We start from the raw sequence: 23,305 nt of genomic DNA on the forward strand, positions 1-23,305 counted from the left end.
TTCAGAATGCAGCCCTATTTTTTTTTGACCGTGCGGTCGCTTCGCGTCCCGCCGGGCCGTTGGAGATCCCTTTAGGCCACCGGCCGCCGTCGGGATGTCAATGCATACGGAGGAGGACGCCTCAATAGGTTGCGTAGAAAACATTTACGTACCCATCATCTGCAGCTTGTCCTTCTTCACCTTGGCGATCACAGAGTCGAGGATCAGGTTCTGCAGCTTATCCTCCTCCACCTCCGCGCTGCCCGCGCGAGTCGAGGATCTTGCCGGCGTCATCTCCTCAACGTAGATACTAAGATACCTTTCACAAAAGTCGGTCTCAGGTTCCCCTGGAGTCTGACTTTGGAGTAGTTCTTAATTAGCACTTGCTAATATCGATTTATTTGTCCTCGATCTCGAAAAATAAGTTAAGATCTCGAAAAACAAAGAATTATTTGTCCTCAAAACGTGGTGCACCCTATATACATCCTTACCATGTTGCGATGCATTCTCAAAATATAGCCATGGATAATTCTTGCATTGCCATCCTGTCATTCGCCGGCCTTCATCCTCCTGAATCCTGATCCACCACTTCCTCGGCAGGAAGCAGAACAAGGTGCGTCCGCCGAGCCCTCCGGCCATCCCGTTCGTCGGCCATATCCATCTCGTGAAGAAGCCGTTCCACGCCGTGCTATGGCGCCTTGCAGCGCGCCACGGGCCCGTGTTCTCGTTGCAGCTCGGCTACTGCAACGCTGTGGTGGTGTCCTCACCGGCGTGCGCCAGGGAGTGCTTCACGGAACTGGACGTGACCTTCGCCAACCGCCCGAGGCTCCCCTCGTGGCAATTCCTGTCCATGGACTTCTCAATGCTTGCCACGTGCAGCTATGGTCCGCACTGGCGAACCCTCCGCCGCGTCGCGGCCGTGCAGCTCCTCTCGACGCACCGTGTCAGCTGCATGTCAGGCGTCATCTCCGGTGAGGTGCACGCCATGGTGCGGCGGTTGTATAGATCGGCCACGGCATCGCCGCGCATCCAGCTGAAGCAGAGGCTCTTTGAGCTGTCCCTCAGCGTACTCATGGAGACTATCGCAAACACCAAGGCAACTCGTTCAGAAGCGGACGCCGACACGGACATGTCCGTTGAGGCCCAGGAGTTCCGGAAGGCGATGGACGATATCAACCCGCATGTCGGCCTGGCCAACCTGTGGGAGTACCTGGCAGTAATACTGTGGCTCGACGTCTCCGGCATAAAGAACAAGCTCCGGGCTGCGGTGAGCCGGTGACTAGAAGGGAGTCAAGGGACGCGTTCCTGCAGAGTCTGATCGACGCGGAGCGGCGGAAGCTGGACGACGGCGGCAGTGAAGACGGGGAAAAAAGCATGATTGCCGTGATGTTCACTCTGCAGAAGAAAGAGCCAAATGTCTATACCGATACAATGATCAGGGGCCTGTGCACGGTGAGTTCTTCCATTTTACGTCATGCCTAAAGCCAACTTCATAGTTCATACTGCTCTTGTCCGTTAAACCCCAACTTGGCTGGATCTGAGGTTTCCCCTATATAACAAATCACAAACAAAACAATCATGCTAACATTTCTTTTTTTTTCTTCTATTATTGTTTCTGCAGAGTTTATTTAGTGCTGGAACGGATACCAACTTGGCTGACATAGAATGGGCTATGTCACTCCAACTAAACCACCCAGCGGCCTTAAAAAAGGCGCATGCTGAGATCGACCGATGTGTTGAGACCCCCCGTCTTTACCCCGCCGCCCCGCTACTGCTGCCGCATCAGTCTTACGCTGACTGTAAGATTGGTGGCCACACAGTTCCGAGTGGAACCATGCTGATCGTTAATGTATATGCCATCCATAGGGACCCGAACATGTGGGAGGATCCCATTAAGTTCAGGCCGGAGAGGTTTGAGGATGGCAAGGCTGAAGGGCTATTCATGATACCATTTGGAATGGGGAGGAGGAAGTGTCCAGGAGAGGCAATGGCTTTAGGGCATCTCCAACCGGGCGACCCATCCCGCGCCCGCGCGTCCGGATGGGTCCAGCCGGACAAAAACCCGGCCCAGCGCGCGGACCCATCCCTAAAACGGATGCCCGCGGCGTCCGGGACGACGCAAACCCGGCCCAAATCTTGGCCGGGTTTGCGTGGCCGCGGACGCGAAAGGCTGGTCGCTCGCGTCCGCCCGCTGTCCGCCCTGGCCCGCGTGTCATAGGCATAAGTAATATATTTCATTAAATAGAGAACTCATTACATTTTTTTTTAGCTACTACTTCTATCCTATACGTACGGGGCCGGCGGCCTCGCCGGCGACTCCTCGCCGGCTCGCCGTCGGGGCCGTGGATTTCACTCGACGCGGGCGGCTCAGTGCGCGTGAGGATTCCACTCCGGCTTTCTACGGGCCGGGTGGCGCGTCGGCGGCGGCGCGGGCGTCGGCGGCGGCGCGGGCGGCTTCGCGGGCCTCGGCAGCTTGGACGGAGGGCATCATCCTCCTCCTTTCCGCCGGCGCAGCTCGGGCGCGCCGCGCTCCGCCTCCCCGAGGCGGAACCATCCGCTTCCCGCATAGCTCAAGCTCTCGCAGGGCGGCGCGTTCCACGGCGGTGCGCGCCTCCGGGCGGACGCGGCCGGCTTTCCGGGCCTCGTGGTTGCCCCGCCGCCGGCGCATGCGCTCTTGCCGGCCGCGCTCCGCCGACGCAGGCATCCTCCCGGGCGCGCCGCTCGGGCGACGGCATCTGGATGAGGTCACGGGCTGCTCGCATAGCGAGCAGCTCGTTCTTCTTGCCGAGGAGGTCGCCTAAGCGGCGGCGGCCGGCCCGCCAGATGCCCTCGTGCTCCTTCGTCACGCGCGTGAGGTCGGCGAGACGCTCCTCGATGGCGGCGTTGATGTTCGCCAGCGCGAGGTCCTCCGCGGCGACGGGCTCCTCCGCGGCGTCCGCCCCTCCTCCACGGCCGCGTACCCGCCCGTCCGGGGTCTCGTGCCAGCCCTCCGCGGCCGCCGCTTCCCCCATCTCCGCGTCACCGGCCTTCTTTGCCGCCGCCTCGGCAGCGACGCGGAGCGCCTCGTCGTCGGCGACCCACCGCGAGTCCGCGCGCTCCTCCTCGTCCGTCCGCGGGAACCCGGCCCGGCGGCGAGGGAGAGCTTGGCCCATGTGGACTGAAGGGTGCGCGGCATGGCGCCGGAGAAGGTGGAGGGGAAGAGAACGGTGATGCGGTCTGGGTGAGACCGCCGGCGGTCTGGCGGGAAACTTGGGCGCGAGCGCGCGCCAATGGCGTTTTCGCGCGCGGGAACCTTGGTGCGCGCGGGATCTTTCCCGCGCGTTCCACCTCCCCGCCATGGCTGTCCCGTCGAGGCCTCGCCATGGCGCAGCGCCGCGCAGCGAAGACGAACCACGTGGCGTCTCTTTGGGTCGCCGCGTTGGGCGCCGCGTGCGACCCAAACGGACACGCGGACGCGGGGCGCTGTCCGCGTGTCCGGGCGGGCACGCAAACGGCCCAAAACGGACGGCCCAGCGCGTCCGTTTGGGTCGCCCGGTTGGAGATGCCCTTACGGACGATAGGACTTGTTCTTGGGGCACTCATTAAATGCTTCTACTGGGACCTGGTAGAGTGGTAGACTCTACGGAGGTGGACATGACAGAATGAGGAGAATAGTTTGTTATCCATATGGCCGTGCCATTTGAGGCTTTGTGCAAGCCACATGCAGATATGTATGATGTGCTTAAGAGGCTCTAATGATATTCCGGGGTTCCCAATCATGGCGGTGGTGTGGGGGCGTCTTTTCCGGCTTTCATGGTGGTGGATCTTGGGTTTTTCTTTCTCGAAGATGAAGAAATTCCAGATGCCGATCTTTTTTCATCTAGCCGGAGTGATGAGTTTCGGAAGGCTCCAATAGAGAATGGAATAGTGCATATTTTGGCTGGAGTTCATAGGTTCGGGTAGTATTCAGTCGCACGCACCCATGCTTTTATTCCGACCGTTTGGTTTCCGAGGGAGCGGCGTGAAGCTCTGCTCTGAGTTGATATCAAGTGGCTTTTGGTCCATGGTGAAGTCAGAAGCAGAGAATATCATGAAGACGAGATTGGGGGATTAGCTAAAGAAGGTCTAAGTCTTCGCGATGTTCAGGAACTTGCTCGGTGTTCCGGGATTCGCCGCAGTCGTATGAAAGTGGAGGCGGTACGACAAGTGAAGTTCAGAGTCCTACCTTTCAGGGTGAAAACCCAAGGTCTGGCCTTAACTGGTTGTGTCTGGCAATAACCTTGTTGGAGGTATTGTTTTGAGAGCGGAGACTATCTTCAGGGTGAAAACCTGAGATCTTTGATCGGGCGACGGTGACGCTGATGCACTATTTCCTTCTTGGAGGCGTCGCTTTTGCAGAGTCTGTATTTCAGGTGTTGTCTTGGTGGTGGATGTATTGTTGTTGCTAGATCTAGGATACTGTGACGGGACTTTTATTTCTTAGTATTCTTTTCTCTTTTTTAGCTGTGTGCATCTGTACTACTATTAGGGTGTTACGTTGTTGCAGATGCCGGATATAATTGCTATCTTTTAATATTAATATATTTTCTTTATCAAAAAGGCTATAATGAATACTTTTATAGCATTATTCTAAGTACAAATTAATAAATGTCCAGTACTATTTTATACCTGGCTAGGTATTGTGAAATTATCCTAAGTAACAAACATGTTGCATTCCTCCATCGATAATATGTTGGAAGCTTTTAACAACAAGTTATTTTAAGTTATTTAATAATGATGTATTGGTGTTTTTATTAATACTTACTACAATATATCTTCCGTGTATTTGCATAGTTTAGAGACAACTAGGTCCATGAATCATGATGTCTCTATATTAATATCTCGTGTGAGTTCCATAAAAACAACTAGATCCATGATGCGCTTCCGGCGAGTGGATGTTATGCAGATCGTTGAGCAACATGGGCACACTTTGTTAGAAATAGGCCCTAGAGCCAATCACATAATTAAGGTGATATATATCCTAAGTGTAGTCATAAGTTATGTAATTTGTCTTGAACATTATATGTATAATACAATATGTGATTTTTGTGGAACTATATAATGTATGACAATTTTTTCAAATAGTCCCTAGTCAACTAGGATTTGGGAAATATGTCCTAGGATAAGTGGAGAAACATAGGATTTTTACCTATGCCAGATTTATCCATCTATCTTTTGGGGCATAGCATTAGATTTTTATTTATTTGATTTTCATTTCCTTTAGCATTGTATCCAAATAATGGAATTGATATTTTAAATGAAATGAAATTATGATTTGACCGTAATTTTGTTACCCCTAATTGTAATTAAGTGTTCAACGGAGCTAATGAGAACGTAATTACGCGAAATGATTTGTGCCACACATATCCATATCACTACGGTAATGTTAGGGCCGTCCATTCATGCAATGAGGAATTACAATTTTTGCGCTGCGTACGAGAATGTGCGGCTTATCGCGATGTACCGAGCGAAAAAAGGCTCATGTACGCCGGTTTCCAGTCAAAGTTACCCATAATGGCTTTTTTGTTGTACTAGTGATGTATTCTTCCATGGATTGATGGGTCATCATCTCGTTATCAGTATCCATATTCTCTAAATCAAACAACAATTCAAACAGAGCTGGGCAAGAGAGGAAAGGGGGGGACTGTGCGGGAGCGGCCTTTGAGCAAGAGTAGATGCGATGTGGCGGGGGAGGGGGTGTCTGGATCGGTAGCATGTGGTACCCGACTGTTCAGTATCCTACGTGGCTTCGACAACGGCTCATATCCTGCAGGCCCACCACCCCATGGGCTGGAGGTGGAATGGCCGAACGTGCTATCTGGCCACTCTGGATACGAGCTTGGGCACAAATTTTTGCTAGTTATATCCAATAACCATTCGGGGCAAGGGCACAGCTGTTTGGTTGGCATAACCGAGCACACAATTCTGAAATTGTAATTGAACTCAACGAATATCTAGCTGGCACATAATTCTGAAATTGGAATTGAACTCAACGAATATCTAGCTGTTTAGTTGGGCACACAATTCGGGAGCGATGTTTTGGCTGATGGGAGTATCTGCTCCCCTTATTTTGAAATGCATCTTAGACGTATTTTCAAGTGTTAAAAAACTGAAACTAAAAATTCGCGCGTACATGTTCAGGTGCTATGCTCCAACAAAGTCGTTCCATAAAAAATCGACTTATAGTGTGACACGTGTAAAAAAGATAAAATATGCTCAAAATAAGGCTTTTGACAAGACAAATTTTCTTTTTTTACATAGACAACAAAAAATATCGGTTTTTCACGAAACTTTACGAGCCGACACTTATTGTGGAGATGTATATGTAGATTTTTTATCAAATTTTTTTATACGTTGAAATATAATTTTGTGGTATAGGAGCATATGCACCCATGAGCCGAATTAAATTTCCGGCACAATTCTGATTATTTTGTCATCCCAAAACTTGAAATGAAGTTAATCTCCCGATCTCGTTCTAGTGAATCGGAATTAGTACAAGAATTTCTCATATCTGAATTATGCCATCCAAACATACCTTAAATATGAAATATGCAGGCTTTTTTGGTATGCTTATAAAAAAACATTCTACTAAGAGCATCTCAAGTCGCGTCCCCCAAACCGTCCCCCAAATGGCGGCAGATCGAGCGTTTGGGGAACGAGTTTTGTTCGTGCCGCGTTTGGGGGACGTCGCTCCCCAGTCGCGTCCCCCAAACGCCGTCTCTAATGAGGAATTCAAATAGTCTCCATTCCAAAGAGATCGTTCCCGCCGAAGTTGTCGCGATCAGAATAGCGGCAATCAAAGTACTAGGCGCGCGATCATATTACAGGCCAACGAAAGAAATAGAAGAAGGGGTTGGGGTTGGGCGACGTCGCCGCCGACGGCGCATCCTGAGTTGACGTAGGCCCGTCGATGACGATGAACTCGTCGTGATCTGCCCGGTGTGCATGCTCCGTCGCCGACGTCGAGGCAGAGGCCAACGTAGGTGTAGCAGCGGATGTTGTCGCAGACGCGTCTGCCGGCTCTTGCTTCGAGGTTGGGGCCGCTGCCTGGGCCGCCGCCTTGGCCACCGCCATTTTGGCTTCGATGGGTCGAGGATCTAGCCTTTGAAGAAGTTGTGCGCCGCCCGCGTTCGGGGAGACATTCCTTATGTCGACGCTCTTAGCAGAGACATGTCGTCACTGCGTTAGCTCCATCTTCTCCTCTTGCCTCTTGAGCAGCGCCGCGTCCGGTGGAGGGGCCGTCGTTGTAGAACCCGGATGTCGATGGGGACAACACTCCCAGAATGTACGGCGGCACCGGCGTACTCCATGGGCTCGCGTTGGTGGCAGCGATACACCCGACCAGCGCGTGCTGGTGCGCGCGCGCCGCCAACGCCTTCTTCTCCAGCTGCGCCGCCCTCCGTCCTTTCCGCTCCGCCGTCGACATCTTCCGGCGCAAACAGTCTTGATGCCACTGATCATCGGTCCAGCCTTCTGGCTTCTTCTTCGGAGTCGGCGCCTTCCGCGGCTTCACCAAGGGCGCCTTCGCCCCTTTCATCTCATTGCCCGGCAGCTTCTTGGCCGCTTTCTTGGCCATTTTATTGGGGTAGTCGGCGGCGCCATGGATCGGGAGAGGGTGGTGGCAGGAGGAACAACGTAGTGACGGCGGGAGGGAGAAATGAATCAACGGGATAGGTCAAATGTGTTGAGATGATAGAAATGCGCGGCGGGAGAGGCGCGATTAGGCGGGAGCGGTGGACGAATTTTTCCTGTGCCGATGACGCGTCGGTCCCGCCACGCCTCGCTTTTCGGTGTGTCCGGCGTCCCCGAAGCGTCCCCTATGTAGAGGGGACGGTATCGGGGCGCCGGACACCGTATCAGACCGCGCCGGATAAAAATCGGACTTGAAGGACGCGGCTGGAAATTTTTTTCTGTCCGGTGCATCCTAAATCCGGCATCTCCAACCGAGCGACCCAAACGGACGCGCTGGGCCGTCCGTTTTGGGCCGTTTGGGTGGCCGAGCGGACGCGCGGACGGAGCCCCGCGTCCGCGCGTCCGTTTGGGTCACGCCGGTGCGCCTAACGCGGCAGAATTGGGTCGCGGCGCCGTATGGTAGGTTTTTGCTTGAAAATTCACTATAAACGTCGAATAAATTATAGAAAATATAGAAAATAGTTCAAATGCTCAAAATTTATTACACAGTACATTATCCACGTAATCAATGATAAAGTATTATTCAAATAAAATGTAAAAACGGTACAAATGCTTTAGGCTTCGGGATTTCCTTCATCATTGTTGTTTGCAGCATTGTTGTCTACATGCTGCCACATGTGCTCGATCAAATCAGCCTGCAGCTGGTTGTGTACAGCTAGATCTCAAATTTCATGGTGTGCATGAAGAATATCCTAGAATGATGCCGGAACACCTTGAGGAGTAACCAACTCTCCCTGGCCCTCCCAGTCATTATCAAAGAGTGAATCATCCCGCTCTACCTCAACAATCATGTTATGCATGATTACACAAGCAGTCATCACCTCCCACAGAGTTTGCACATCCCAGGCTCTGGCAGGGTGTCTGACGATAGCCCAACGAGCTTGGAGGATGCCAAACGCCCGCTCGACATCTTTCCGGGCTTCCTCTTGCTCTTTGGCAAACCTTGCCTCCTGCTCTGAGTTGGGTTTTCGGATTGTCTTCACGAGTGTAGCCCAAGGTGGATAGATATTATCAGCAAGGTAGTACCCCTTGGTGTAGTGGTGGCCATTGATCTCAAAACCCACATCAGGGAACTGACCGTACGCTAGCCTATCAAACACCGGAGAGCGCTGCAGCACATTGATGTCATTGTGCGAGCCAGCCATTCCGAAGAATGAGTGCCAAATCCATGTATCCTGTGAAGCAATGGCTTCAAGAATGACTGTGCACCCCTCAAAATGACCGTTGTATGCCCCCTGCCAACCAAAGGGGCAGTTCTTCCACTCCCAGTGCATGCAGTCTATGCTACCAAGCATCCCAGGAAACCCCCTGGAAGCGTTGATTGACAACAGACGAGCTGTGTCCTCTGCATTAGGTTGCCGGAGGTACTGTTCTCCGAACGAACCGATCACTGCTCTGCAGAACCTGTACATCGCTTCCAAGCCGGTAGACTCACTCATGCGCGTGTACTCATCTACGAAATCACCGGCAACGCCATATATATGCGAGCATCCTAATCGCTGCCGTGCATTTCTGGTACGAAGAGATGCCTACCTTGCCAATTGCATCCACTTTCGCGCAGAAGTAGTCGTCGTAGAGCTTGGCGCCATCCATTATCTGGCGGAACAACGGTCTGGACATCCGAAAACGACGGCGAAACATGGCCGGCGTGAACAATGCCTTGGGTTGGAAGTAGTCGGTGAAGAGCTGGTCGTGGTCGCGTTCTCTTTTACGGTCCAAGGCAGCCGCGCGCCCCGACAAGGACCCCCGGTGCACGAGGATCTGTGAGATAATGTGCTCGTGGATGATTGATGTCTACGGGTGCTTCTATTCTTGTAGACAGTGTTGGGCCTCCAAGAGCAGAGGTTTGTAGAACAGCAGGTTTATCGAACTCAGGTAGGAAGAGGTCAAAGATATCCCTCTCATGCAACCCTGCAACCACAAAGCAAGAAGTCTCTTGTGTCCCCAACACACCTAATAGGTGCACTAGTTCGGCGAAGAGATAGTGAAATAAAAATGGTATGAATGAATATGAGCAGTAGTAACGGCGCCAGAAAAGTGCTTTGCCCGAGACGAGAAACAAGCGATAGTAACGCAGCGGTAGTAACGCAGTAAAACAGATAAACAAGCAGCGATAGCGTATTTAGGAACAAGGCCTAGGGATTAGACTTTCACTAGTGGACACTCTCAACTTTGATCACATAACGGAATAGATAAATGCATACTCTACACTCTCTTGTTGGATGATGAACACCACTAATTGCGTAGGATTACACGAACCCTCAATGCCGGAGTTAACAAGCTCCACAATATTCAATGTTCATATTTAAATAACCTTAGAGTGCATGACAGATCAACACAACTAAACCAAGTACTAACATAGCATGCACACTGTCACCTTCACACTATGTAGGAGGAATAGATCACATCAATACCATCATAGCAATAGTTAACTTCATAATCTACAAGAGATCATAATCATAGCCTACGCCAAGTACTAACACGGATGCACACACTGTCACCATTACACCGTGCAGGAGGAATAAACTACTTTAATAACATCACTAGAGTAGCACATGGATATATTGTGATACAAAACACATTGCAATTATAAAGAGATATAAATAAGCACTTCACTATGCCATTCATAACAGCGAATAAGTATTCTGTGAAATATAGCCTAAGAGACCCACACGGTGCACACACTGTCACCTTTACACACGTGGGACAAGGAGTCTCCGGAGATCACATAAGTAAAACCCACTTGACTAGCATAATGACATCTAGATTACAAGCATCATCATATGAATCTCAATCATGTAAGGCAGCTCATGAGATTCTTGTATTGAAGCACATAGGAGAGAGATTAACCACATAGCTACCGGTACAGCCCCGAGCCTCGATGGAGAACTACTCCCTCCTCATGGGACCCAGCAGCGTTGATGAAGATGGTGGTGGTGTCGATGGAGAAGCCTTCCGGGGGCACTTCCCCGTCCCGGCGGCGTGCCGGAACAGAGACTCCTGTCCCCCAGATCTTGGCTTCGCGATGGCGGCGGCTCTGGAAGGTTTCTCGTACCGTGGCTTTTTCGTATCGAGGTTTTAGGTCTGGGACCTTTTTATAGGCGAAGAGGCGGAGTCGGAGGGGCGACGAGGCGACGACACCATAAGGCGGCGCGGCCAGGGCCTGGGCCGCGCCGGCCTATCATCTGGGGCCTGTGTGGCCCCCCTCTGGCGACACTCGGGTGTTCTGGATGCTTCCGGGGCAAAATAGGAACCCGGGCGTTGATTTCGTCCGATTCCGAGAATATTTCGTTACAAGGATTTCGAAACCAAAAACAGCGTAAAACAGAACCGGCCCTTCGGCATCTCGTCAATAGGTTAGTTCCGTGAAAACGCATAAATATGACATAAAATGTGCATATAACATGTAGATATCATCAATAATGTGGCATGGAACATAAGAAATTATCGATACGTCGGAGACGTATCAGCATCCCCAAGCTTAGTTTACTGCTCGTCCCGAGCGGGTAAACGATAACAAAGATAATTTCGGAGTGACATGCCATCATAACCTTGATCATACTATTGTAATCATATGTAATGAATGCAGCGATCAAAACAATGGTAATGACATGAGTAAACAACTGAATCATAAAGCAAAGACTTTTCATGAATAGCACTTTCAAGACGGGCATCAATAAGTCTTGCATAAGAGTTAACTCATAAAGCAATAATTTAAAGTAAAGACATTGAAGCAACACAAAAGAAGATTAAGTTTCAGCGGTTGCTTTCAACTTGTAACATGTATATCTCATGGATATTGTCAACATAGAGTAATATAACAAGTGCAATATGCAAGTATGTAAGAATCAATGCACAGTTCACACAAGTGTTTGCTTCTTGAGGTGGAGAGAAATAGGTGAACTGACTCAACATAAAAGTAGAAGAATGGCCCTTCGCAGAGGGAAGCATTGATTGCTATATTTGTGCTAGAGCTTTGGTTTTGAAAACATATAGAGAGCATAAAAGTAAAATTTTGAGAGGTGTTTGTTGTTGTCAACGAATGGTAGTGGGCACTCTAACTACCTTATCAACCAGACTTTCAAGAGCGGCTCCCATGAAGGACGTTATCTCTACCAGCAAGGTAGATCATCCCTTTTCTCTTTTGTTTACACGTGTACTTTAGTTTAGTTTTTCTTTATTTATGACACTCCTCCCAACCTTTTGCTTACACAAGGCATGGCTAACCGAATCCTCGGGTGCCTTCCAACAATCACATACCGTGAAGGAGTGTCTATTTGCAAAATTAAGTTGCTTACTGATGAATCGGAGCAAAACATGTGAAGAGAATTATTAATGCAAGTTAATTAATCGGGGCTGGGAACCCCATTGCCAGCTCTTTTTGCAAAATTATTGGATAAGCGGATGAAGCCACTAGTCCATTGTGAAAGTCTGTCAGAAGTAAATGACAAGATTGAAAGATAAAACACCACATACTTCCTCATGAGCTATAAAACATTGACACAAATCAGAGGTGATAAATTTTGAATTGTTTAAAGGTAGCACTCAAGCAATTTACTTTGGAATGGCGGAGAAATACCATGTAGTAGGTAGGTATGGTGGACACAAATGGCATAGTGGTTGGCTCAAGGATTTTGGATGCATGAGAAGTATTCCCTCTCGATACAAGGCTTAGGCTAGCAAGGTTATTTGAAATAAACACAAGGATGAACCGGTGCAGCAAAACTCACATAAAAGACATATTGTAAACATTATAAGACTCTACACCGTCTTCCTTGTTGTTCAAACTCAATACTAGAAATTATCTAGACTTTAGAGAGACCAAATATGCAAACCAAATTTTAGCAAGCTCTATGTATTTCTTCATTAATGGGTCCAAAGTATATGATGCAAGAGCTTAAACATGAGCACAACAATTGCCAAGTATCACATTATCCAAGACATTTTACCAATTACTACATGTAGCATTTTCCAATTCCAACCATATAACAATTTAACGACGAAGAAACTTCGCCATGAATATTATGAGTACAGCCTAAGGACATACTTATCCATATGGAACAGCGGAGCATGTCTCTCTCCCACACAAAGAATGCTAGGATACATTTTATTCAAACAAAACAAAAACAAAAACAAACCGACGCTCCAAGCAAAGTACATAAGATGTGACCGAATAAAAATATAGTTTCAAGAGAAGGAACCTGATAATTTGTCGATGAAGAAGGGGATGCCTTGGGCATCCCCAAGCTTAGACGCTTGAGTCTTCTTAAAATATGCAGGGATGAACCACGGGGCATCCCCAAGCTTAGACTCTTCACTCTTCTTGATCATAGTATATCATCCTCCTCTCTTGACCCTTGAAAACTTCCTCCACACCAAACTTAAAACAAACTCATTAGAGGGTTAGTGCATAATCAAAAATTCACATGTTCAGAGGTGACACAATCATTCTTAACACTTCTGGACATTGCCCAAAGCTAATGGAGTTTAATGGAACAAAGAAATCCATCCCACATAGCAAAAGAGGCAATGCGAAATAAAGGGCAGAATCTGTCAAAACAGAACAGTCCGTAAAGACGAATTTTATTGAGCCACCAGACTTGCTCAGATGAAAATGCTCAAATTGAATGAAAGTTGCGTACATATCTGAGGATCACTCACGTAAATTGGCATAATTTTCTGAGATACCTACAGAGAATTAGGCCCAGATTCGTGACAGCAAGAAATCTGTTTCTGCGCAGTAATCCAAATCTAGTATGAACCTTATTATCAAAGACTTTACTTGGCACAACAATGCAATAAAATAAAGATAAGGAGAGGTTGCTACAGTAGTAACAACTTCCAAGACTCAAATACAAAATAAAAGTACTGTAGCAAAATAAACACATGGGTTATCTCCCAAGAAGTTCTTTCTTTATAGCCATTAAGATGGGCTCAGCAGTTTTAATGATGCACTCCCAAGAAATAGTAGTTGAAGCAAAAGAGAGCATCAAGAAGAAAATTCAAAACAAATTTAAGTCTAACATGCTTCCTATGCATAGGAATCTTGTAAATAAACAAATTCATGAAGCATAATGCAACAAGCATAGAAAGATAAAACAAGTGCAGCTTCAAGATTTTCAGCAAAAGAGAGGTGTTTTAGTAACATGAAAATTTCTACAACCATATTTTCCTCTCTCATAATAACTTTCAGTAGCATCATGAGCAAACTCAACAATATAACTATCACATAAAGCATTCTTATCATGAGTCTCATGCATAAAATTATTACTCTCCACATAGGCATAATCAATTTTATTAGTTGTAGTGGGAGCAAATTCAACAAAATAGCTATCATTATTATTCTCATCATCAAATATAGGAGGCATAGTATAATCACAATAAAATTTACTCTCCATAGTAGGCGGCACCAAAAGACCACTATCATTATAATCATCATAAATAGGAGGCAAAGTATCATCAAAGAAAATTTTCTCCTCAATGCTTGGGGGACTAAAAAGATCATGAAAACCAGCTTCCCCAAGCTTAGAACTTTCTATATCATTATCAACAATGGTGTTCAAAGCGTTCATACTAATATTACTACCAGCATGCAAATAAGGTTCCATAGGTTTTTTAATTTTCGCATCAAACCATCCATGTCTTAAATCGGGAAATAGAATAAGAAGCTCACTGTTGTCCATTATGCCAAACTAGTGTAAACAAGAAACAAAAAGATGCAATTGCAGGATCTAAAGGAAATAGCTTCGAGCACAAACACAACGGCGCCGTAAAAATACTTTACCCGGGACCGGAGTATGAGAGCCTTTTACCTTTCCTCCCGGAAACGGCGCCGTGAAAATAGCTTGATGTCTACGGGTGCTTCTATTCTTGTAGACAGTGTTGGGCCTCCAAGAGCAGAGGTTTGTAGAACAGCAGCAAGTTTCCCTTAAGTGGATCACCCAAGGTTTATCGAACTCAGGGAGGAAGAGGTCAAAGATATCCCTCTCATGCAACCCTGCAACCACAAAGAAAGAAGTCTCTTGTGTCCCCAACACACCTAATAGGTGCACTAGTTCGGCGAAAAGATAGTGAAATACAAATGGTATGAATGAATATGAGCAGTAGTAACGGCGCCAGAAAAGTGCTTTGCCCATGACAGTAAACAAGCAGTAGTAACGCAGCAGTAGTAACGCAGTAAAACAGTAAACAAGCAGCGATAGCAGTATTTAGGAACAAGACCTAGGGATTAGACTTTCACTAGTGGACACTCTCAACTTTGATCACATAACAGTAATAGATAAATGCATACTCTACACTCTCTTGTTGGATGATGAACACCACTAATTGCGTAGGATTACACGAACCCTCAATGCCGGAGTTAACAAGCTCCACAATATTCAATGTTCATATTTAAATAACCTTAGAGTGCATGACAGATCAACACAACTAAACCAAGTACTAACATAGCATGCACACTGTCACCTTCACACTATGTAGGAGGAATAGATCACATCAATACCATCATAGCAATAGTTAACTTCATAATCTACAAGAGATCATAATCATAGCCTACGCCAAGTACTAACACGGATGCACACACTCGTCAACATTACACCGTGCAGGAGGAATAAACTACTTTAATAACATCACTAGAGTAGCACATGGATATATTGTGATACAAAACACATTGCAATCATAAAGAGATATAAATAAGCACTTCACTATGCCATTCATAACAAGTGAATAAGTATTCTCGTGAAATATAGCCTAAGAGACCCACACGGTGCACACACTCGTCACCTTTACACACGTGGGACAAGGAGTCTCCGGAGATCACATAAGTAAAACCCACTTGACTAGCATAATGACATCTAGATTACAAGCATCATCATATGAATCTCAATCATGTAAGGCAGCTCATGAGATTATTGTATTGAAGCACATAGGAGAGAGATTAACCACATAGCTACCGGTACAGCCCCGAGCCTCGATGGAGAACTACTCCCTCCTCATGGGAGACAGACAGCGTTGATGAAGATGGCGGTGGTGTCGATGGAGAAGCCTTCCGGGGGCACTTCCCCGTCCCGGCGGCGTGCCGGAACAGAGACTCCTGTCCCCCAGATCTTGGCTTCGCGATGGCGGCGGCTCTGGAAGGTTTCTCGTACCATGGCTTTTTCGTATCGAGGTTTTAGGTCTGGGACCTTTTTATAGGCGAAGAGGCGGAGTCGGAGGGGCGACGAGGCGACGACACCATAAGGCGGCGCGGCCAGGGCCTGGGCCGCGCCGGCCTATCATCCGGGGCTCGTGTGGCCCCCTCTAGCGACTCTCGGGTGTTCGGATGCTTCCGGGCAAAATAGGAACCCGGGCGTTGATTTCGTCCGATTCCGAGAATATTTCGTTACTAGGATTTCGAAACCAAAAACAGCAGAAAACAGAACCGGCCCTTCGGCATCTCGTCAATAGGTTAGTTCCAGAAAACGCATAAATATGACATAAAATGTGCATATAACATGTAGATATCATCAATAATGTGGCATGGAACATAAGAAATTATCGATACGTCGGAGACGTATCAATGATCGCCGCAGCCTCCGTGAAAAATTCGTCGTCGGACTCCTCGTCTGACGACGTGTCGATGAAGTTCTTGAAGAAGTAGTCGTCGTCGCTGTCCACCATGATCTACAGCTGAAAAGGGACAAATTTTAGTACGCCCATTTCATCGAACACCTCGCAGGCGGAGGCCATCCAATGCGTCCGTAGGGACCTGCAGGCCATGGCCGTCTCGGCCGACTTGCGGTCTGGAAACACGGTGCACGAGAGCTCACCTCCGGCGGTAAGGCGCAGCTGCGAACGGCGGGAGGTCTCGCGACGGTGAGAGGACAACAGCGACGGCGACGACGTCCTCCGACTCCGCTATGACGCGGCGAAAGCAGCGCGGGGCCGCGACCTATGCTTCCGCCCCGCTTGCCGGCGTCTCGGCGACGGTGGCCGGCGTCGATGCCGCTCCCAAATCGCCGGTCCTTGGCTGGCGGCGGGAGATGTGTGGGGGGGGGTTTGTGTTTTTGGAGACAGACAGGCGGGTCAGGGGCGGACAAGGGGAGGACGCGAGCGACCAGCCTTCGGCGTCCGCGGCCACGCAAACTCGTCTCAGATTTGGACCGGGTTTGGGTCGTCCCGGACGCCGCGGCCATTCGTTTTAGAGATGAGTCCGCGCGCTGAGCATCGTTTTTGTCCGGTTAGACCCACCGGACGCGCACGCGTGAGATGGGTTGCTCCGTTGGAAATGCGCTAAGGACGCAGCTGGAAATGCTCTAAGAGCATCCCCACTCGTTTGGGCTCCCCACGCCCAAATCCGGCGAAATTTAGCGCCGGATGGATGTAGTTTTTGGCCTGGGGAGGCCCATTTTTCCAGCCGCGAGCCCATGGACGCGCACCCACCGCGTGCATAGCGACGTCGCAGTCACCGGGAAGGGCAATCGTCGGAGTTCCCTCGACGCATTGAACCGTCGCGAGGTGGACTGGAGAGCCGAAACGACTCGTCGGGAACGGTCGAAGTGGCCTCGATGCGAGAACCGCCGTAATGGAGCACGAACTCCGCGGAAGAGCAACCGCCGCTCTCTTTCGTCGAGAGACCTACATATACGGTTTTCGACGGGCGACGCCATTCATCCGTTCTCTCGTCACCATCCTCCGTCAACCATGAGCGATATCTCTTGGCCATCGGACACCGACGGCGAGGGAAGCCGCTCGGATGGCGCCATTGGTGGGATCCAGCCGCATCGTCCAGCGGCCGACGATTCCCCCCGCCGGCCAGCGAGGACGAGTGGGACGACGAGGAGGAGGACGAAGAGGCCGTGGAGCAGGCCGAGGAGCAGGCCGAGGAAGAGGCCGAGGAAGAGGAGGAGGAGGAGCAGGAGGAGGAGGACGAAGAGGCTGATGAGGACGACGACGAGGAGGACTCAACTTCCTCCGACGAGGAGGTGACGAGCCGGAAGCGTCGCCGCGACGACGATGAGGCGGGGCCTTCTAAGAAGAAGAAGAAGTAGTTTAGTTTTAAAGTTTTTATATGTAATTTTTATGTTTATTCGAATTATATTCGAAATATATATATAATCTATCTATGTTGCACCACTTGAGAGTTCAAAGCTTTCGTTCGACGAGGGTATTGCCGTAGATCGGGAAGACGAGGGTTTTACCGTAGATCGGGAAGACGAGGGTTTTGCCGTAGATCGGAGGCCATTGTCGCCGACAAGTTGGGGCCACGCGCGCTTTCGTTTCGTCCGGAGTCCCCGAGCGCTCCCCGGGGGGCCGGGGATGGCGTGGGATCGCCGGATGGATTTAGGCCCAAATCCGGACGAAAACGAGAAACCGGGGACGCGACTGGGCCGAATTACGCCGTCCGGATGGAAAAAACGCTCGCCGGGAGCCTCGTCGGGGGGACGAGCGGAGATGCTCTAAGACGGTGCACTGGGTTCGATTCCCGGATCCGGTGCATGCAAAACCTTTCCCTCGGGCTGCTGGATAGCAGCACAAGGCAACACCACGGAACAAGACGCGCGCAGGCAGGAGCCCGGCGCCCCAGGCCAGGCCAGCCACAAGAACAGAGATGCACACTAGACGACACCCACTGACCCACATCCACACGCGTCACGACGCTACCTACCACGTGAACCTGTTGCGCACCAAAGCCAAAACCTCCGCCTCCTCCTTCTCTTCCCCCTCTCTTTCTCTCTTCAGCTGCCCTCCAAATTTCGACCTTTTTCTTTCAGATTTCTTGTTCACGCAGACGCAGTTCATATGTTCACTCTAGCAACATCGCATTTCCAGAGTACCAATCCCAGCAGAACGTACCACTTAAATTGTTCATCCTAATACTAACACTTCAGGGGCTAGCATTCAGAAAAAAACACTTCAGGGGCAACTGTCGATCTTTAGGTTTAACACTTCACAAAAATCGCAGTGGTAACCCAAGATAAAAGCACGGAGATTTGACATAAGGCCATCTGCCATCACGAACAAACAACATAATCTCGCCGCCATGCCATATCTGCTCAATGCTGATTAATCCGCAACTCTATGCAAAAAAGAAAACTACCCCCTCCTCCCTACTAACAGCTCCTACAAAATACTCTTATCAACAAGCTTAATTCATCAGCACTGCACTGCTCCCCCTGTTCACAAGAACGCGCCCGAGACGAGGCCGAGGCAGAGCACCAGGCAGAGTAGCGAGCAGCCGATACCGCGGAGCATGGCGGAAGCGGCCGAGCTGGTGCTGCTGGCGTGCTCGAACTGCAGCGAGTCGACGGCCAGCGGCATGTTCTCCTGGTCCGGGCTGCACCGCGGCGGCGCGGCGCTGCCTCCGCCGGCGACCCTGGAGTGGCCACCCCCGCCGCCGCCGGACTCGGTCGGGTGCGCGCTGTAGAGCATGGCGCGGAGCACGGCGGAGACGGTGGGGATGTACGCCGTCTTGTTCTTGGCCAGCAGCCACGTCAGGCCCATCAGCTGGCAGTCCAGCCCCAGCATCCGCCGTGCGCGGTCGCCGCCGGTCGCCTCCCGGCTCACGTTCCCCTTCACCTGATCATTCATTCACAAGTTAAGTAGAGCACCGGATAAGTTAACACTTTCCCTCGCGATCACGCAAACGCATTTAATGTGTGCCATGCAGGGCACGTCGAAGCAATGCAGCTTGTCGCCAAGTTGGTAAGATCTCATCGGTATGTTTCACTGTCTCGGAACTGAATGTTACCACCAAGAACATTCTCAATAAATGCGACCCATGCACAACGGCTTGTTCTTCTTCATACACCAAGATCTCAGTACAGGTGAAGAATGTCAACAGGGACAACACCGCTTCCCAATTCATGGCTGTCTGTCGGTACAAGTGAACTTACAACCTGTTCTTGACAGCTTAGTTCAGGATGCCGATGACAAACGGGTTAAGGACAAACTCTCCTCAATAATTAACGGCTTTCGATGGTGCGGGAGCACGTTGTGGGGGTGGTTAACTAGCTAAAGGGTTCAATTCATCATTGTGATTTGACAAGGCATTGGACCAATGTTTCTGGCCTAGCTGTCTTGATACTGGTATGGCTTGCTTTAAGACACTGATCGATGTAGTACAAGACATGGTCCTGTAATTAATTTAACTGGCAATGCAAAGGAGCAAGTCTAGCTAGTGTGAGTTGCCGTTCCCCAAGATGCTTCGAGAAAAGCAATGGTGTGTCAATCGAGTAGTTGATGATTAGTGATTAGCTCAAGAACAAGAAGCAAAGCCCATCTGAGCATGTGAACCAATAATGTGGCTAGAAAAGGGGCTTTCTGTGTGGAAAGGGAGATCTCCTGGATGTCAAATGGGCGCTTTCTACTAGAGTAGATAATAAAAGCACACGGAGAAAAAGCTTTTGCTCCTATCCTAGTAGTGCGGCATTTTTGAACAAATTGAACAATAGAGTTGTAGATAATAGGGAGCCGAATCTTCACGGAAGTGAAAGGGACATCAGCATGTTTGAACCAAGGAGAATGTACTAAATGCATCTTCAAATCCAAGAACACTATAAAGATTTTACAGAATAAAATAGTAAAGAAAAGAGAGAAGAGAAGACGAAAGATGGAAAGGCAAAAGGCGGAGCAAAGAAAGCAGGGAAAAAAGGGGCTCACCTTTTGCAGGGACTGGACGCAGCGGGAGCAGCCGGCGTAGGATGCGTTGCGGCAGCTCTTCTCCAGGTCCTTGACGGCGGCGGTGGGCGTGGCGTTCTTGGCGGCGGCGGCGGTCGTCCCGACGGCGAAGGCTGCGGGGCAGCGGAGCGAGCCGATCTGGTGGAGCCGGATGCCGCAGAAGCAGAGCACCATGTCGCACGTCTTGTTGGGCCCCGACATCTTCACCCCGCGCTTCTCCAGCGCGGTGCCCAGCGCGTCCACGCACCGCTGGTTGTCGTACGGCACCATGGGCTCCTCGTCCTCGTCCCCGCCGTCGAGGCCCGACGGAGCCGGCGCCGGGAGGGAGAGCGCGGTGCGCGCGTGCGCCGCGAAGAGCCAGGCGGCGAGGACGGGGCAGCAGCGGCCGCGGTCGAGGGAGCCCGGCCCGCCGCCGGCCCCGCACGCCGCGGCCACGCCGCCGAAGAGCTCCGCGGAGAGGTCGAGGCGGCAGGGCGGGGAGGAGGGCCCCGCGGAGGCGTTGGACGGGGACTGCGCCTGCGTGAGCGGGAACGAGGAGACGTCGGAGGCGCGGGCGGGGGCGAGGAGCGCGATGAGCAGCGCGGCTGCGAGGTGGACCGACATTGCCGCCGGCGAGAGGGCAAGGGGCGAGGAGTGTGGGGCTGTGCGGCCAGGGGTCTGGGTTTTATATCAGCGGGGATGTTTGCCTTCATGCTTGAGGATGTTTGGGGGCTGGAGATGACAAAATGATGCTGCTACCCATCCCAAGATTAATTTAGTGGACCTGTGGTGTTTAGGGCATGTCTCATCCCCAGATTCTCAAAGTTCAGTGAAAAAAATCATAAGTGTGCCTTTTGATTTCAATAGTAGGATATTTTGAATCGATTGGTACACTTCAGCCATCTTTGTTGCAAAGTCAACAAAAGTTCAATATTGAAAATCAAAATTCCTAGGACATACTAGCTCTGTACAAGAATATTATTTACGCTTCAGTTTTATAGAGTGAAAAAAAGAAAAACTGGCATCAAAGATTGTTAGAGCATCTCCACTCGTCCCCCCGACGAGGTCCCCGGCGAGCGTTTTTTCCATCCGGACGGCGTAATTCGGCCCAGTCGCGCCCCCGGTTCCTCGTTTTCGTCCGGATTTGGGCCTAAATCCATCCGGCGATCCCACGCCATCCCCAGCCCCCCGGGGAGCGCTCGGGGACTCCGGACGAAACGAAAGCGCGCGTGGCCCCAACTTGTCGGCGACAATGGCCTCCGATCTACGGCAAAACCCTCGTCTTTCCGATCTACGGCAAAACCCTCGTCTTCCCGATCTACGGCAATACCCTCGTCGAACGAAAGCTTTGAACTCTCAAGTGGTGCAACATAGATAGATTATATATATATTTCGAATATAATTCGAATAAACATAAAAATTACATATAAAAACTTTAAAACTAAACTACTTCTTCTTCTTCTTAGAAGGCCCCGCCTCATCGTCGTCGCGGCGACGCTTCCGGCTCGTCACCTCCTCGTCGAAGGAAGTTGAGTCCTCCTCGTCGTCGTCCTCATCGACCTCTTCGTCCTCCTCCTCCTGCTCCTCCTCCTCGCTCCTCGCTCCTCCTCCGCTTCCTCGGCCTCTTCCTCGGCTCTGCTCCTCGGCCTCGCTCCACGGCCTCTTCGTCCTCCTCCTCGTCGTCCCACTCGTCCTCGCCGGCCGGCGGGGGGAATCGTCGGCCGTCGGACGATGCGGCTGGATCCCACCAATGGCGCCATCCGGGCGGCTTCCCTCGCCTGTCGGTGTCCGATGGCCAAGAGATATCGCTCATGGTTGACGGAGGATGGTGACGAGAGAACGGATGAATGGCGTCGGCCGTCGGAAACCGTATATGTAGGTCTCTCGACGAAAGAGAGCGCCGGTTGCTCTTCCGCGGAGTTCGTGCTCCATTACGGCGGTTCTCGCATCGAGGCCACTTCGACCGTTCCCGACGAGTCGTTTCGGCTCTCCAGTCCACTTCGCGACGGTTCAATGCGGCGAGGGAACTCCGACGATTGCCCTTCCCGGTGACTGCGCCGTCGCTATGCACGCGGGTGCGCGTCCATGGGCTCGCGGCTGGAAAAATGGGTCTCCCCAGGCCAAAAACTACATCCATCCGGCGCTAAATTTCGCCGGATTTGGGCGTGGGGAGCCCAAACGAGTGGGGATGCTCTTAGACACACCGTACCAACAATTGTATTTGGTGTCATGACAACATCTCCACCGGCACCGCGCTATGGGAGTCGTCGGCACCTGCAACCCAATTTAAGGAGCAGTTGCACACCCAAGTAAACATCAAAGAAGCCCCCAAAATAAGTTTGAACAAGCAACTGACAAAATTTCATTTCAATTTACATAAAACTTGAAATTCAAATAGACCGAACCCTAATCTACTGGATGTCGGTTGGGGTGCGCGATGGGCCTACCTCGTCGTCGTTCTTCCCATTTGCCAGCTGCATCTGTGCCCGCCTCTCCTCCCTTGCTTCGTGCCCGCCTCTCCTCCCTTGCTTGGCGCATCGGATGGTGGGGCATGGCCGCCGGGGGCGCTGCCCCCTCAGAGACGCAAGCCATAGGCGAGACGCGTCATTCTGGACGAGCCTCGCTTGTTCGCGGGCGTCCGCCTCGGCCTGGCGCTGAGCGTTGAGCTTAAGGAGATTCTGTCGCTCGGCCGCCATGAGGAGACATCTCGCCTCCTCCGTGGCCGTCCGCTGGCGCGAGATCTCGACTGCGTGCTCGAAGTTGGCTTCGTTGATGAACTCGCGTTGTTCCTCCTTCAGCCTCCGAAAGTGTTGCGCGTTGAAGGAGGCCAGGATCGCCGCCTGCTCCGGATCACCGGGACCTGCTGCTGCTCGCCCCACTGCGCCGCCTCCTCTGCCGCCTGTTATCACCAGAATTTGACCGGATCAGAGGTGGGCCGCGATCAAGGTGGACTTGAAGATCATACATGGAAGAATACGTG

General features: G+C 50.7%; 1 protein-coding gene and 1 pseudogene across 1 annotated transcript; one reads left to right on the plus strand and one right to left on the minus strand.

Moving 5' to 3' along the window:
- The first annotated feature begins 500 nt into the window (after positions 1-500).
- Positions 501-3,714, plus strand: LOC124678102 (annotated as a pseudogene).
- Positions 3,715-18,846: 15,132 nt separating this feature from the next.
- On the minus strand, positions 18,847-20,949 carry LOC124672681 (uncharacterized GPI-anchored protein At4g28100-like). Its single transcript, XM_047208873.1, has 2 exons — positions 20,329-20,949; positions 18,847-19,245 (listed from the first exon to the last, which is right to left on the minus strand). The coding sequence occupies exons 1-2, from the start codon at positions 20,947-20,949 to the stop codon at positions 18,847-18,849; spliced, it is 1,020 nt and encodes a 339-aa protein (XP_047064829.1).
- Between the last annotated feature and the right edge of the window lie 2,356 nt (positions 20,950-23,305).

The sequence above is a fragment of the Lolium rigidum genome, chromosome 7, assembly GCF_022539505.1.
Source record: "Lolium rigidum isolate FL_2022 chromosome 7, APGP_CSIRO_Lrig_0.1, whole genome shotgun sequence".
Classification (NCBI taxonomy): domain Eukaryota; kingdom Viridiplantae; phylum Streptophyta; class Magnoliopsida; order Poales; family Poaceae; genus Lolium; species Lolium rigidum.